Below are 14818 nucleotides of genomic sequence, written 5' to 3' on the forward strand. Positions count from 1 at the left end.
ATTTTTGAATATAAACGGGTCCGCGGGTCGGGTCGGGTTAACCCGGTAACCCGTGCGGGTCGGGTCTGGGTTAAAATATGTGACCCGTTTGCAAAAACGGGTCGGGTTCGGGTTGATCCGTTTAGACTCGGGTCAACTCGAGTTCGACCCGAACCCGACCCGCGGACCCGATTTGACACCCATAATTAAGATCATTGCATAAAACATGATAAAACTAATTTTAGGTCATATAAAATGGCCGAAAATTCAATACAAAGTTAATTACAAACTAACAAGGACCAAAATGAGAGTTTAAATATTAAATAAGCTAATTATATTAATATTTAATTACTAATTATATCATTAATTAATCAATTAAGTTAAATTAGATAATTACTTTATGCACTAATTCTACTATTAATTATTTAATTCAATAACCTAATTATTATTTGTTTACATTATATAAATTAAGTTAATGGAAAATAACTTTGAGGCGTCTAGGGTTTGTATTTCATCTTTTCTTTTCGTCGTTGCTGTTCGGCTTCGTTGATTCGCAGGAGGTGTACAGATTGCGCGCGTCGCTACTTCGGTTCCTTCGTGGCTGTTCGACTTCGCTCCTTCGACGACTTTCCCTTCTTGTCGGATCGGAAGTTACGACATTTTGATCGGAAAGAACAGGAGCTCGCTGGCTGTGAAGTTAACTTTCTCCCTTTCGCGCGCTTCTAATGTTAAATCCCGTTAAATCCACCGAACCGAGATTTAGTAATTCCGGGATTTAAGCCGTAAATCCGGGATTTACGGAATCCCGGGATTTAACGCGCGCACAAAAACCGTTTGGCTGGATTTAGCGTAAATCCGACTTAAATCCCACGATAAATCCGATACCAAACAGCCCCTAAAAGGGGCTTAACCCAAACCCGGTGAGCCGCTCGGGATGACGCTACTTGTGAGCCCCTGCCGCCAGTTCACTCCTTTTCCTTTGCCTTCCCATCATGCCCTGAAGCTTGAACCAGTTTCTCTCCGAAAGCCGCTAAAGGTTTTTGATATCATTTTCTCTCATTTTTCTCGTTTTACCTTTCTTCTTTCCTTCTAAATTTTATCCCACTTTCTCCATTCCTTGCTGCTTGATTTTGAATTTTATCTTGGTAAAATTTGGATTTTCAATTCAGTTTTCTTAGTTCGTTTCATGTAGGTTACATGTTTGTTAGGTTGATGCTGTATTGTTTTTTGAGTTTAATGGAGGATTCTGGGAGTGGTGGAAAATTGCTAATTTACTCCCTGATGATTTGATTCTTAGATGCAGTAGTATCAAGCTTGAAACTTTTTTAGTTTGCTTGCATTCACGCCCTGGGTAGAATATATTTGTTGCGAATGGTGGACTTTTGGCCCTCAACTTAATCCAAGCCATTTCCATTGTTGCTTTTTGCTGAATAATGCTCGATTTTTTTATAACAAGTTGATTATATTGACAGATGGTGATGCTACTAAGTTGAAGATACTAAAAATTGGTGGACTCTATAGGGGAAATGTAGGAGAGACTATTCATATTTATATGTGATAGTTACTTCAAACCTAAGAAGCGTGGATACTTTTTAGGGTTCAAATCCTTATTATATATAGGTCGTATATATATCCTCGAAGAAACACCACCGATTCATATCAGTCATCCCGTATGGCATATTCAAAATTATATTATAGTTAAAACACTAGGACACACGACTGATTCTAATAATTGTATGACTAAATCATGCTTAATACAGTAATGTAAGAAACACCACATAGGGTTTCACTCTTTATCATAGGAAGAGAGAGAAAGAGGTAGGGGGTAGGAGGTTGAATTGGAAGGAGGCTTTTTTGTACACTTTCTCATTCTAATCTTATCAAATATGTTGTTGGTGCATCTTTTATGCTTCATTGTATTTGAATAAACTATCTAAGTCTATTTTGTACCACATTCTCTTCAATAGGTGCTACTCTTATTTTCTATTAACTATATCATTGTTTATGCCACACTTAATTTGGAACAATTATTAGGTCCTCCGACCGGACGTAGAGCGTCCGGTCGACATTAAAATCCCGCAAAAAAAACGAGAAATACCGAGCAATACCAAACAATAACGAGGAATACCATCATGTGAAGACCCAATAGTGAGCTATACCGAGCAATACCGAGTTATACAAAAAGAAAAAAACTCGGTATTTTTTTGTATAACTCGGTAAGCAAATACCGAGCAATACCAAACAATAATGAGGAATACCATCATGTGAAGACCCAATAGTGAGCTATACCGAGCAATACCGAGTTATACAAAAAAAAATACCGAGTTTTTTCCTAAAAAACTCGGTATTTTTTTTTGTATAACTCGGTATTGCTCGGTAGACCTCGTTATAACTCGATATTGGTCTTCACAGAGCGGTATTCCTCATTATTACCAAATCATACCTAGCAAAATCGAGCAAAAACTGAGTTTTTTGGCGGGATTTTAGTGCCGACCGGACGTTCCTCTACGTCCGGTCGGAGGACGTAATAATTGTTCCTTAATTTGATTGTAAGTGACTTAACTTGGTAAGAAGGGAATTATTTATTCTTTAGTACTTAGATCTATATACCATAACGGATCTAATTGCAGTAATGTAAATTTGCATTTAAATTTGGATGAAATTCTACTATAGCATTGTAAATGAGGCATTTCTCCAATTTACCATTCCATCTTTAACTCTATCAATTATGGTTTCATTGATATTCCCATTCTTTTGTATAATGTCCGATGAAATTTAAATTGATTAGATCTTGTTATCATTTTGGTTAAGAACAATATTAACTGCTTCTTGTTAATTTTACATATGCCAAAGTTGGAAATCATAAACTTAATCTTGGTCTTGCTACTTCAAAACCCCTTATTTGTTAAAAGCTTTTCCATTTTCCTATCTTTGCATTCAATTTATAGGTTGCGTAATTTATCTATAGCATATCATATGCAAATAATGTGTGCGAAGACTCTTGATTTTGAATATTATCTTTATAATCAATTTAAAGAGATAAAAAATTAATATTGATTCATAATGCAATTCTATCATTATTGAAAACTATTTAGTAACTCCAGAAAAATTGTTACAGTAGGTGTTGATCTTTCAAGCATAAAAGTTTCACAAACCTTTATACTTATTTTCTCTCTTCAATGTCCATCGAATCAATTCTTGTGCAATTCACTCATATGGTTTGTAGATCAATAAATAAACAAATAATTATTCATTGATTTTTCCTTATACATTTGAATAAATTATCATATCAAGTCTTTTCTCCATAGAAGATATTCTTGGAACAATATTTTGATTCTCAAAATCAGCATGTTTTATGTCCTAGCACCATCTCCTATAACTTTATTTTATGGCCTATAAGTTTGATTCTACCATGCCTATCATAATTTGGTATATCTCTTATTTTTTTCTTAAACATATTTACTAAAGTGAATGTTCTTTAATCATCTGACATATTTTTAACGTTTAAGATTATAAAAAAGATATTTGTTAACCAAGCTACTTTAACCATATATAGCTTGCCAAGTCGCACTAGGTATCTCATACAATACCATATCTTTATTTTATACATTTTATTTTTAACTAACTTACACTTCACTTTTTTATATTGCCAGTGTCTCATTTTTTTTCTTAAAAAGAAATTTCTTTTAAACTATCATTTTATAATTCCTAAAAGTAGCACTTCCATTTTTTTGTTAGTCTTCATATTGAACTAATATCCTATCATCTTCATTCTCAATACATCTACCTTGGATACTTGATCAAAGATTTTAGAACTTCTCTCCCTTCATTAGTTGTTTTATCTCCATTTCTTCTTCCTTTGCACCTAGATTACTATATAAGTCATCAAGTGCAATACTTCTGTTTTTTCCTACTATCTTTTTGTTGTTGAAATCCCAAAAGAAAATTTTCGTCATTCTTTAAAGGCACATTTGTTTTACTTCAATGGTCTTTTGTATATCTGTGTGAGATCACCAAGACTCATCAGTTATATATCTATTTCCGAACTAACCTAAAACTTTGATGATTATTTTCCTAATCCAATTAGCTATACTATCCCATTCAATTTTGGTTAAACTATAAACTTCCAATTTGTTGTTCTTAACGATTTGTTTTTGAATATTAATGACTTCTCATCTTCCAAGTTCCACTAATTTATTGTAGGATAATTATTTCTACTGATTACTTTTTTGTACTTCATAGAGAGAGAAAGACATACATGCGTGCGCATACACATACACACACACATATATATTTAAATATAATTGTATCATCAAATTTATTTAAAATCCTTTTAAAATTTTTGCAAAAAAAAAAAAAATCTTTTCTTCCATATAAAGGATATGGATTTTCTTAGCTACGCTTTTGAAATGATGCCCTTCTCTCTCTCTGTCTCTCTCTCTCTCTCTATCTTAATTGTTTGTATCAATATTTCAACATTATCTTATTGATGCTTCACAGCCCGAAACAAGACCTTCACCATTATTTGTGGTAACATTGTTAGAGGTTTCCATTTTGATTTATTTAATAGATTTCTTGGAGGGGAAGTTTGGATATAGTCCGAATTGTGTTTTATGGCTATTATAAATGAGGGATACCGCAATCCTCATTGCGCCACAATTCAGATCTACTTTTTATTTACAACTTTATTTGGTGTGATACTTTTTATAACTATTTTTTTTCTCGGACTTTCTAACAGAGAAGGAAATCTCATGGTTCTGAAAAGTCATCCAGAGTTCTGGGCTACTATGGTCTTACAGCCCCTCCCTATAAACTAGTAAGAAATTTTATTCACTCTTAATTTATATAATTGTTAGTGTACAATTCTTCGGAGCCAAGTTTGCCCATGACACTTCTCCATTTCTATTAGAAAATTGTGCAGTTGTATTTGGTATTTGTCTTGTGAATGCATGTAATCTTTTCAGCTCAGCTTGTTTAGGTTGTTTGAATTTCTAGGATGCTTTGGAACCATACATGAGCAAGAGGACATTGGAACTGCATTGGGGAGGATATCATCATGATTATGTTGAGAGTTTGAATAAGCAGCTCAAGAACAGTTCATTATACGGCTACACCTTGGAGGAACTTATCAAAACAACCTATAACAACGGGAACCCATTACCAGAGTTCAATAATGCTGCAGAGGTAATATAATCTTCTAACTGTTGCATTGTTTAATTGAAAACTATGCATACAAATGAGTTGCTTAGATCAACCCTTGAACAAATCAAGATAACATTTGAATTTTTTCATGTATAATGTGAACATAGAATCAGGGAACTTGTGGGCTTTGAAAAGCTTACCCACATCGATTATGAGAACCAAAGATTGTTTTTTAGGAGGCCATTTAACCATTAAATAAACACTTCCCAAAGATTTTTCCTCTCTGTGATTTTATATTCTTGATTCAAGGGTTGGCGACTTGGAGCACGCTAGAAATGCTTATTTTTGGTTTTTAATATAATTTTTAATTTACATATTTAGCTCCTCGGATGACATTTATCTTTTAAGGTTTTTTCCAAAATAAGTTTTGATTCACATGATTTACCATGATGTTTGCAGTTTGTGTGAATATGTAGGTTTGGAATCACGACTTTTTTTGGGAATCAATGCAACCAGATAGTGATAAATTGCCTTGGGGAGGCTTGCTTCAGCAGATTGAAAAGGATTTTGGCTCGTTTTCCAATTTTAAGGATGAATTTATGCAATCAGCAATGGGATTGTTTGGTTCTGGTTGGGTCTGGCTAGTCTGTGAGTAGTATTTGCTGATTTCCTTTGTGAATCTTTTTTGCGTCTGACATTTTTATGCTTGTAATTTATAATTTCTCATCTTGGTACTAATCGTTAGAAGTACCTATTGTCCCTAGAATGCGCTCATTGTTGTATTATTTTTCGTTGTTAATTTTAATTAAATTTACATCCAAGTGAACTTTTTTTATTGCTATATGTTATTACATAATATTAAAGCTGGGCTTGGTCAAGCGAGAATACTTGGACATGCTAGAGAGTAATGTGCATATGGATAGTGAACAAGGGATAGATCCTGTTGAGAAAATAGCATATTTACCTCTTAGAATCAAGAGTTATAGAGTTGTTATGTTGTTCGGGGTTTAGTCAAACGCGTATATGCTTGAAGAATAGCTTTATATATGTTTGGTTAAGTTGACATTACTTCAGTAAAGAACTAAAGATTCATTTATTTTTGTTTATTTAGCTAATTGAAGAAATTTAAACATTATTTATGAGGCTAAATATATTTAGCTGTTTTATTTGAAAGAAAATATATGTAGCTCTTATGTGACAAAATCTCCATGGCATTAGAAGTTTGATCAATTGTCTTAGTTTTGAATAAAAACTCAACACACAAGAAGTGTTACAATGCACAAGAGACGAGATCTGTTTTAGAAATTGAGAATGTAAAAAATCACAAGCCTCATCTTGTCCAATTGAAACAATTCCACTAGTTTTAGTCTAGAATTACAAAGGGCCAAGTGTCTCCATGTTTATTCATTAGGATAGAGTTATTGGAGATGTGTGGCGTGGTCGTTCTCTTGAAAACTATTGCAATGATGGAAGGATGATCGATTATATTAGTTTTGAATAAAATTATGCACAAAATCATAGTAGTTGCAACACTCAAGAGACTATTTTTTTATTTAGAAACTTAGGAAGGGAAAAATCTTGGGACCTTGTTCATTTTGAAGTTCCATTAGTTATAGTGGATAATTATAATGGTCCACTCTATCCTACAAATGGAGAAGTTGTGAATATAAGATAAAAGACTTTTACTTTCAGTAAGTCTTCTATGGTGTGCGTAGGAGTTTGAGGATATCCAAGTTGATGATAGATGTTGGATAATAATTGACGTCGGTCAATGTCAGGTGTTCGCCAATACATGAAAAGTTGAGTGAAAATGGTCATCAATAACTTGATGTTAGGCAACTAGAGGTAGTCAACAAGTTTGTTTTCTTGGAAGAAGGGTAGATGTTAGACCGGTCCAGTCGGCCCAACACCAGGATCAAAACCAGACACTAGTGTATTCTAGATGGACCAAGCAAGCCGTCGTCCCCCTTATGGGGCCCATGATTTGAATTCAAATTTAAAACGGAGGGGCGGTTTAGGAGGGAATTAATTTTTGGAGGGGCTGTTTATTAATTATCATTATAATGTATTCTCTAAATAGGGGGGAACGGGTGGGGGTTAGGGTTATGTTTTATGTTGGCTGAATTTTGTTTTCTCTTAAGTTGTTTGGGCTCTACCCGCCGGCTAGAGATTGGAGAGTCAAATCTTCCTCTCGAATTGAAGATCCATTGTATCTTGTTTGTTTTCTTCCATCATTAAGCAATTATCAAGTTTCCCTAGTATTTTGCCATCAAATTTCTCTCAATTTCTGCTTTTATATTGTTGAAGTCCTAAATTTCAGACAAGATCTTTTGATTATTGCATGTATTTCCTATCAAATTGGTATCGGAGCGCTTTCTTGGGTGGAAAAACAAGTTACCTTCATTGTTTTTGCGATTGAAGCCTATAGCCAATTAATGATAGCAGAAGATGGAGGCATTGGAGGGCGAGATGGAACAACTCAAGGCCGAAGTAGAGGAAAAATATTCTGGGGTGTAGGAAAGATCTCAGCCATCGAGAACCGTTTTGGGAACTTTGAAGATATGATGAAAAAGATGCTTGAGATGCAATTAAAAACATCACCGACAATTCCTAGGGCGGAACCACGAGGAAAGGAGATCTAGGAGGACTACGATGAAGTAGAGTATTTTCCATCAAGGACCGCCACATGGGTTCCCGTTGGTGGGCGGATCGGGGTATTCCAAAGGGAGGATAGTAAGAAGGAAAGCCAACCCTAGGGGTGTCAATATTGGACCCGACCCAAAAATTTCGGGTTTGGGTTGACCTGAACCCGAAACGGGTCGGGTTCGGGTACAACAATTCGACCCGTTTCAAAAATCGGGTCGGGTTCGGGTTGACCCTTGACCCGAAATGGCCCTTTTTTTGACCTGAAAATCCGTTTTTCACCCGACAACCCAAGATTGACCCGAAAAGCTTAGTTTGACCCATTTTGGACCCGAAAACTAGTAGTTTTTTGTCCGACTTGGGTCATTTGGGTCGGGTTCGGGTTGACTCGAATAGTGCTAGGTCAGTTTTAGGTTCGACCCGAACCCGATCCATAACTCGAAATTGACACTCCTAGCCAACCCCTTTGGGAGACTATTCGGGCATGGGGAGAGGTGGAATGCAGAAGGGCATGGTTGGGGGTAGCCATGGTGTCAAACTCAACCAAGGGAGGAAGTAAGGAAACCATTACACCAGAGGAACCAACGGGGGAAGAAATCATTGGGGTATGGATGCGAGAGCAAGGAAGTTAAAGATGTCTGTCTTTAAAGGGGAGGATTCTCAGGATTGGGTGTATCGTGTGGAATGCTGCTTTAGTATCAGCGGGCTGACTGAAGGGGAAAAACTCATGGCGGCAAGTTTATGTTAGATGGGAAAGCCCTAGCCTGGTTCTTATGGAAGGAGGCTAGGTATCCGATCTACTCATGGGGAGAATTTAAATAGTGCTTGTTGGAACATATTCGAGCCATTCAAGAAGGAGATCTCCACGAGCAGTTCTATGTCCTAACTCAGGAGGGGACATTTATGAAGTACTAGGAGAAGTTTGAGCTGCTGTTGGGGAATCTCGAAGAAAAGATTGGAGGGAAATTTTATGAAGGGGCTTAGGGAGGACATATGAGAAAAATTCAGGATAAAGCCTAAAGGGTTGAGGGAGACGATAGAGCTTGCTCAGAGAGTGGAGGAAAAATATAAGAGGGAGAAGTCCAGTAGAAGCAATACCATGGGAGGGGCCTATCGGAGTACCCTTACAACTCTAGCAACCAGAACTAAAGGCAATATCCTTTCAGAGAGAAGCTCCTAGGGAGAAGAGCGGGGGAGTTAGGAGAAGAGCGGGGGAGTTTGCCCAAGGGGCAACTTCAAACGACTCACAGAAGCGGAGGTGCATGATAAAAAAGACAAAATGGTTATGTTTCAGATGTGATGAGAAGTACAAGCCAGGGCATAGGTGCAAGGACCGAACTCTTCTGGTTCTCACTGTTGTGATTACGAGGAAGCTTAGGAGTGAGGTAGGAGTGAGGCATCGACGGAGGAGGAAAAGTTGCATTTAGATATGGCTAAGGTTTCTTTGAACTCAATGGTGGGATTTACTCAAATCACACTATGAATGTGAGAGGAGAAATAACAGACAAGAAGGTGTGGTGCTAATATATAGTGGGGCTACCCACAATTTCATTTTCAACTAGGTCGTAGATCTATTGGGGATGAAACTGGTGGGCATAGGGCGTTATGGGGTGATTATGGGGACTAAGAAGATGGAGGCATGTAGAGGGGTGTGCAAAGGAGTGGTCTTGACCATACATTGGATTCAGGTGAGGGAAGATTTTCTCCCAATTGGAGCTGGGAGCACTGATGTCATCTTGGGGATGAGATGACTGCAAATCTTGGAGGATACCATGGTGAATTGGACTCACCAAAGCTATGGTGTCTCTAAAAATCATGGTAAGGGCTATGCAGGAGGTGGGAGGAGGATTTATGGTGGAGTTGCAGAGTTTGGAGGGGATCAGAGGGGAGGAAGGGGGGACATCCCTCTTTCAGTTCAATCGATTATATAATAGTTTAGTGAGATTTTTCAGTCACCTCAGGGGTTGCCACCACAGAGGGGCCTGGAGTACGCCATCACGTTGAAGGAGGGAGTATAATCGATCAGTGTCAGGCCTTACTGCTACCCCCAGATTTAGAAGTATGAGATTGAGAAATTGATCTGGGAGATGTTGGAGGCAGGGATCATTAGGTCGAGCGTGAGTCCTTTCCTTTTTCTAGCCTAATTCTATTGGTCAAGAAGAAAGATGGAAGTTGGAAATTTTTTGTGGACTACCGGGCCTTGAATAAGGAGATTGTGCCAGACAAATTTCATATTACAGTGATAGACGAGTTGCTAAATGAGTTATGTGACGAGGCAATATTCATGAAGGTGGACCTGAAGTCCGGGTACCATAAGATCCGGATGAGAGAGGAGGATGTTCCGCAGACAGTTTTCAGGATACACGAGGGACACTATGAGTTCTTGGTGATGATGTTTGGTCTCACCAACGCCCCTGCTACCTTTCAGTCCCTTATGAACAAGGTGTTCCAATCTTATCTCAGGAAGTTTGTTTCATAGTTGATTTCTTGTAGTGTGGCACCGTGGTTTTTTTCTTGATTTTTGATTTTTTCATTTTAAAGCTTGTTGTTCTCTTCAGTTGTTTTCTTTTTCTTATTTGCGTTGTTACGTGGTTTTATTCCTAATAGTAGCCAGCTAAGGTCAAAAGATCAAATCTACGAATCTTGGGATCACCGAGCCTTAGCTAAAAGTGAGGTCAAAGGGTCCTAGAGGTACATTGCAAAGTGGGTCTATTCACATGACGATATGTGTTGACCTGTGTGGTGACACCTGCCAACCCACATATTGTCATATTGCATATATTTTGATTGATTAAAGCTAGAGTTTAGCTCAAGTAATACAAAAATGAAAATAAGTAAGCCTGACTAATATTTAAAATATGTATTATGTTGAGCTTGGCTTGAGTGCAATAAGAAATAATTAGCTAACAAGTTAGTACTCTGTTTAGCTTAGTTCATCTACAACCCTATGTCCGGTAAAATGTTAGCTTGGGAAGGAAAGATAAGGTGGTGGGCAAAGGGAGGGAGGAAGCTAATTTTAAAAGAATTCTTAAAATCATACATTAGGGGCAAACTAGGCTAAGAGACTCGATATTAACACCACTAGATTGTGAGAAGAAAGAGTCCATATTGTGGCCTATGTACAGTTAAAGTAAAGTATAGAATGCATTATCATAATGTTATTTGCTTAAAATGGACCAGTTTATTTGATTAGTTCTTGTCCACTTTTGTTGACCTCTGAAAGGACACCGCTACGGCTGCAGGATTGCTGAGGGGTATACGACCGCATCTATCATGAGGGATAGAGACGATCGCAGGCCTCCGCGCTTCTCGCAAATGGGTCAATGGAAGGACATATTAGATTGTGCATACGACTGACCATTGAGGATAGCGACTCTCATTAGCGCTCCCCGATGGGTAGCAATATACACGATCTGATCAAAACAACGGGTTTCCCCTATTCGATACATCTGCTCGGATGGAGTTTAGTAGATGTGAAATTCAGTTTCCCACGGGCACAAACTCCCGTGGTTAATTACATCTCAAGCCGGAGCCTGAGAAAACTCTTGATTAAGGATCATACATTATCCTATCCAAAATGGGATTTTCACATAGGGCTAAGACTAGGAAGTTCTACTCAAAGGGAAGAAAGGTCCAATCTGACTTAGTCGATATGCAAGGTTCATACCAGCATTTGGATAAACTAAGATACTAAAGAGAAAACTGGAGAAAAAGTAAGTCAAGCACCTGACACATACGTGAGAAAAAGATGGAAGTGACATAATCTATTTGACGCAGATAAATAGGATTTATAGTCCATGAAGAGAAGGGACTCACCTACTATTTAGACATACTATGAGACCGAATGTAGTAGCATTGAATCCTAAATCTAAATTGGGCTTAGTGTTCTACACAACACTAACACCTGTGTCCTAACTAATGCAGTGCAAAACCTAGACTTACCCTGGCCTGGATTGGGAAGCCACCTAACCACCTAATCGATTTAAAATCATGCTGTCAGGTCATTTATGAAAGATAGATGGGTGGCTTAGTTTTTGGAAGTTAAGGCCGACATCTAGAGAGCTTCTTAATTGGCCTCGTACTTATGTTGGGTGAATGCTTCTAAAGTTAATGCAATTAAAATTTTATTTAAATTAGTTTCTAATGCCATGCATGCTAGTTGAAGTATCAAAATCATGTATGCATAAGACTTTACTCATAGAAGGAGAAAGAAGAATGCATTAATATACATGCGACCCCGGACGATTCCAGCAATTCCCTAGGTCGTTAGGTTTCTATGTTATTTAATTAGTAAAATTTTAAAAATTAGTTATGAGTAGAAGATATTTTAGTCCTTAAAGAGCCTAACGAAGTCTAGGCAAAAATAAAATCGGTATGCAGGTCGCCAATAAACTAAGAAACACATGCAACCCTAAAGACACAATAAGAAATAAAAGACATCAAATTAATCAAACTAATTAATAAATGTCCATAGGCCAACTGCCCTTAATTACAAAACAGGGTCTGCAGAAAATAAAGTGGCCGAGCACCATTGCCAACAACCCGGATTTCTAAGCCTAGGACTGATGCAAATGACTTTGAGTGGGATATTGGATCTTCAGTTTCTTCAGCATTTTTGGATTTTCTTTCCTTGGTCTCTTTGGATCTCTCATCCTTGGACTCCTTGGATCTCTCCTCTTTAGACTCCTTGGATTCGTCGTGGCTTGAATATTCAAACGAAGAGACAATTCCCCCTTTTTAAGGGGATATTACCTTTTCTCTTTGGATATTTAAAAGCCATCTAAACTCGATCTTTCATATGAAAGAAGACTCTCCCCTTTGAGGATGCATTCTTCTTTTGGAATTCGAGTTGGATAAGAATATCCAAAGTCAAAAAAACACTTTCACAACTCACACCAATTATTACAAATGATTACATTAATGAAAAGCAGTAAATTCTAGACTCTCCTGCAAGGTTATCCTAATCAAAATCCAAAGCAGTTGATATATCACAAACAGTTTATATGGAAAGTAAAAAATGCTCATCACAGACATACTTGACCATGCTCTTAGTTACTCATGAGGGCTAAGCAGTCTCTGAAACACCTGTAGCAATTATTATTTATGATTTTAAAATTAGCCCTCATTTATTAGTTCGGGTGCGCCCAAAATTAATTTTTGTAGTTTCCAACTAGCTTTTGCCTCGAGATTCGTGCCCGATCAAGTTAATTTTCGCATGACGTATCAAGTATAAATCATGGTACAATTGCCCCCCTTTTATTTAGCGCTGCATGAGCATGACCACATGCAAAAAACAATGTATCGTTCATAACTTAGGGGTAGATCAAATGCACAATCTCATCAATCCACAGAGTGCAGTAAAAGTAAGCAAACATAGCAGCAATTTTCACAACATGCAATGAAATCTCAGAAAACCTGTCACACAGCAGAAAAGTAAATACCGGCCTAGCCTAAGTCTAGAAGTGGTGCCTTAGCAAACAATTCTATGTGTGTGTAAGTCTTGTGTGATTTTGGATAGGTCCTATGTAAGATGATTAGTTCAAATTGCCTAAGGTTAGAATTTGTTGGAGGTCAAGAAAGAAAATTTTAATGAAAATTTAAATATTAATGAATTAGGGTCAATTTTAGTTAATTTAATTTGTTGATCCCTTTTAATGCTTAGGGTAGTGATATTTGAAGTTTAAATTATTTTAGCAAATTTTGGAAAGTCTCGCGTTCTAGGTGCTAGGCTGAGGGGGTCCAAAAGGTCACTATGAAAAATAGGTTAGGTTTGGGGTTCCTAATATTTTAGGTAAATAAAAGGCCTTAAGGAGAGTAATTAGGCTTTGAGTTTGCTGGATTTGAAGTTTTTTATGCAAAGTTATGAATTTTCAAAGATTTGGACATTTAATGAATTATTAAAACTGCCTAATTAGGGGTGATTTTATGATTTTGATCTAAATCCACTCCAAATTGATTGGAATCACCCCCAAAGGTCAGAAATTACCTAAGAAGGTGTTCCCAAGTGTTTGGGGAAAATTTGGAATTTTAATAATTTTTAATTAACTAATAAGGGCAAAAATGTAATTTTCAATTAAGGTTGGATTAAGGGTCAGATTGAGGTCAAACTGAGGGGCCCTAATTATCTAAGGTTAACAATTAAATTATGTACAATTTGAGGTATTATGGGTAATTTTCTGAGTTCAAGTTGATTTATTAGAATTTTCTGAAGTTATCGGGTCCTACTTAACTGGTAAATTAGGGTTGGTTAATTAAGGGGTCTAAAGAGCCCTAAAAATTCATGAAAATTTCTGGAATGTTCATTATGTCACTAAGTTTAAATGTTAAAGTTTCATGTCAATTAGGGATCTATCATAGCTCGTAGAATTTTTCTAAGTTTGCTAGACGGGTCCTTATTTATTGTCCTTAGGGCGTCGCTATGTTGTATGGGTTTAAATTTGAGTTTTGAGCTATCCTTTTGGGTAATAATACAGGGAATACACAAATAAATAAACACACTAAGTCCTTAAATCTGGGAGAGCCTAAACTAGGTGCTCGTGCATCCTACACATACAAAGTACGATAAAAAAAGTAGGCGCGTTTAACGAAGCGATTAGTGAATGATTGAGACTCAATCATTCACTAATCTAATCCCCCATGAATGCTATTCACATGAATGGTCTATGTTTAAAATTTCATTGGAGTGGATCTCCCAAAATTAGGAATTTAATAATATAGGTAGTTTTAAAATAATTTTAAAATATTTATATATATATAGATTTTGCAAAACAATGTAATTAAAAATAAATCAATTTATAATAAATACATATAGGGGAGATCCACTGGCCACCTTAGCGAGGCTTCAAAATGATTTGAAAATAATTTTTAATTTCAAAATAATTATTATAATAATCATTTAAATAATATTTAAATAATCAAGTAATCATATAAAACAGAAATATGCCAGAACAGTAAAAGTCAGTTTCTGAAAATAATTTTTAAATAATATTCATAGTTTTCTGAAAAGAACGAGGTATGGCACGCCGAAATCCGATTTAAAATGAATTAGTTATGA

The 14818-nt window shown here is 36.6% G+C and overlaps 1 protein-coding gene across 1 annotated transcript in view; it reads left to right on the plus strand.

Moving 5' to 3' along the window:
• Window positions 1-762: 762 nt before the first annotated feature.
• The window catches only part of LOC110096327 (superoxide dismutase [Fe] 2, chloroplastic), a 16243-nt gene continuing 2187 nt past the window's right edge, over window positions 763-14818 (plus strand). Inside the window, exons 1-4 of the mRNA XM_028697411.1 lie at window positions 763-1015; window positions 4718-4795; window positions 4975-5163; window positions 5598-5769. Of these exons, the coding sequence (XP_028553244.1) occupies window positions 914-1015; window positions 4718-4795; window positions 4975-5163; window positions 5598-5769 (541 nt within the window). The 5' untranslated portion in view covers window positions 763-913. The remainder of the gene's footprint in view (window positions 1016-4717; window positions 4796-4974; window positions 5164-5597; window positions 5770-14818) is intronic.

The sequence above is a fragment of the Dendrobium catenatum genome, unplaced genomic scaffold (genome assembly GCF_001605985.2).
Source record: "Dendrobium catenatum unplaced genomic scaffold, ASM160598v2 fragScaff_scaffold_107, whole genome shotgun sequence".
Taxonomy (NCBI): Eukaryota; Viridiplantae; Streptophyta; class Magnoliopsida; order Asparagales; family Orchidaceae; genus Dendrobium; species Dendrobium catenatum.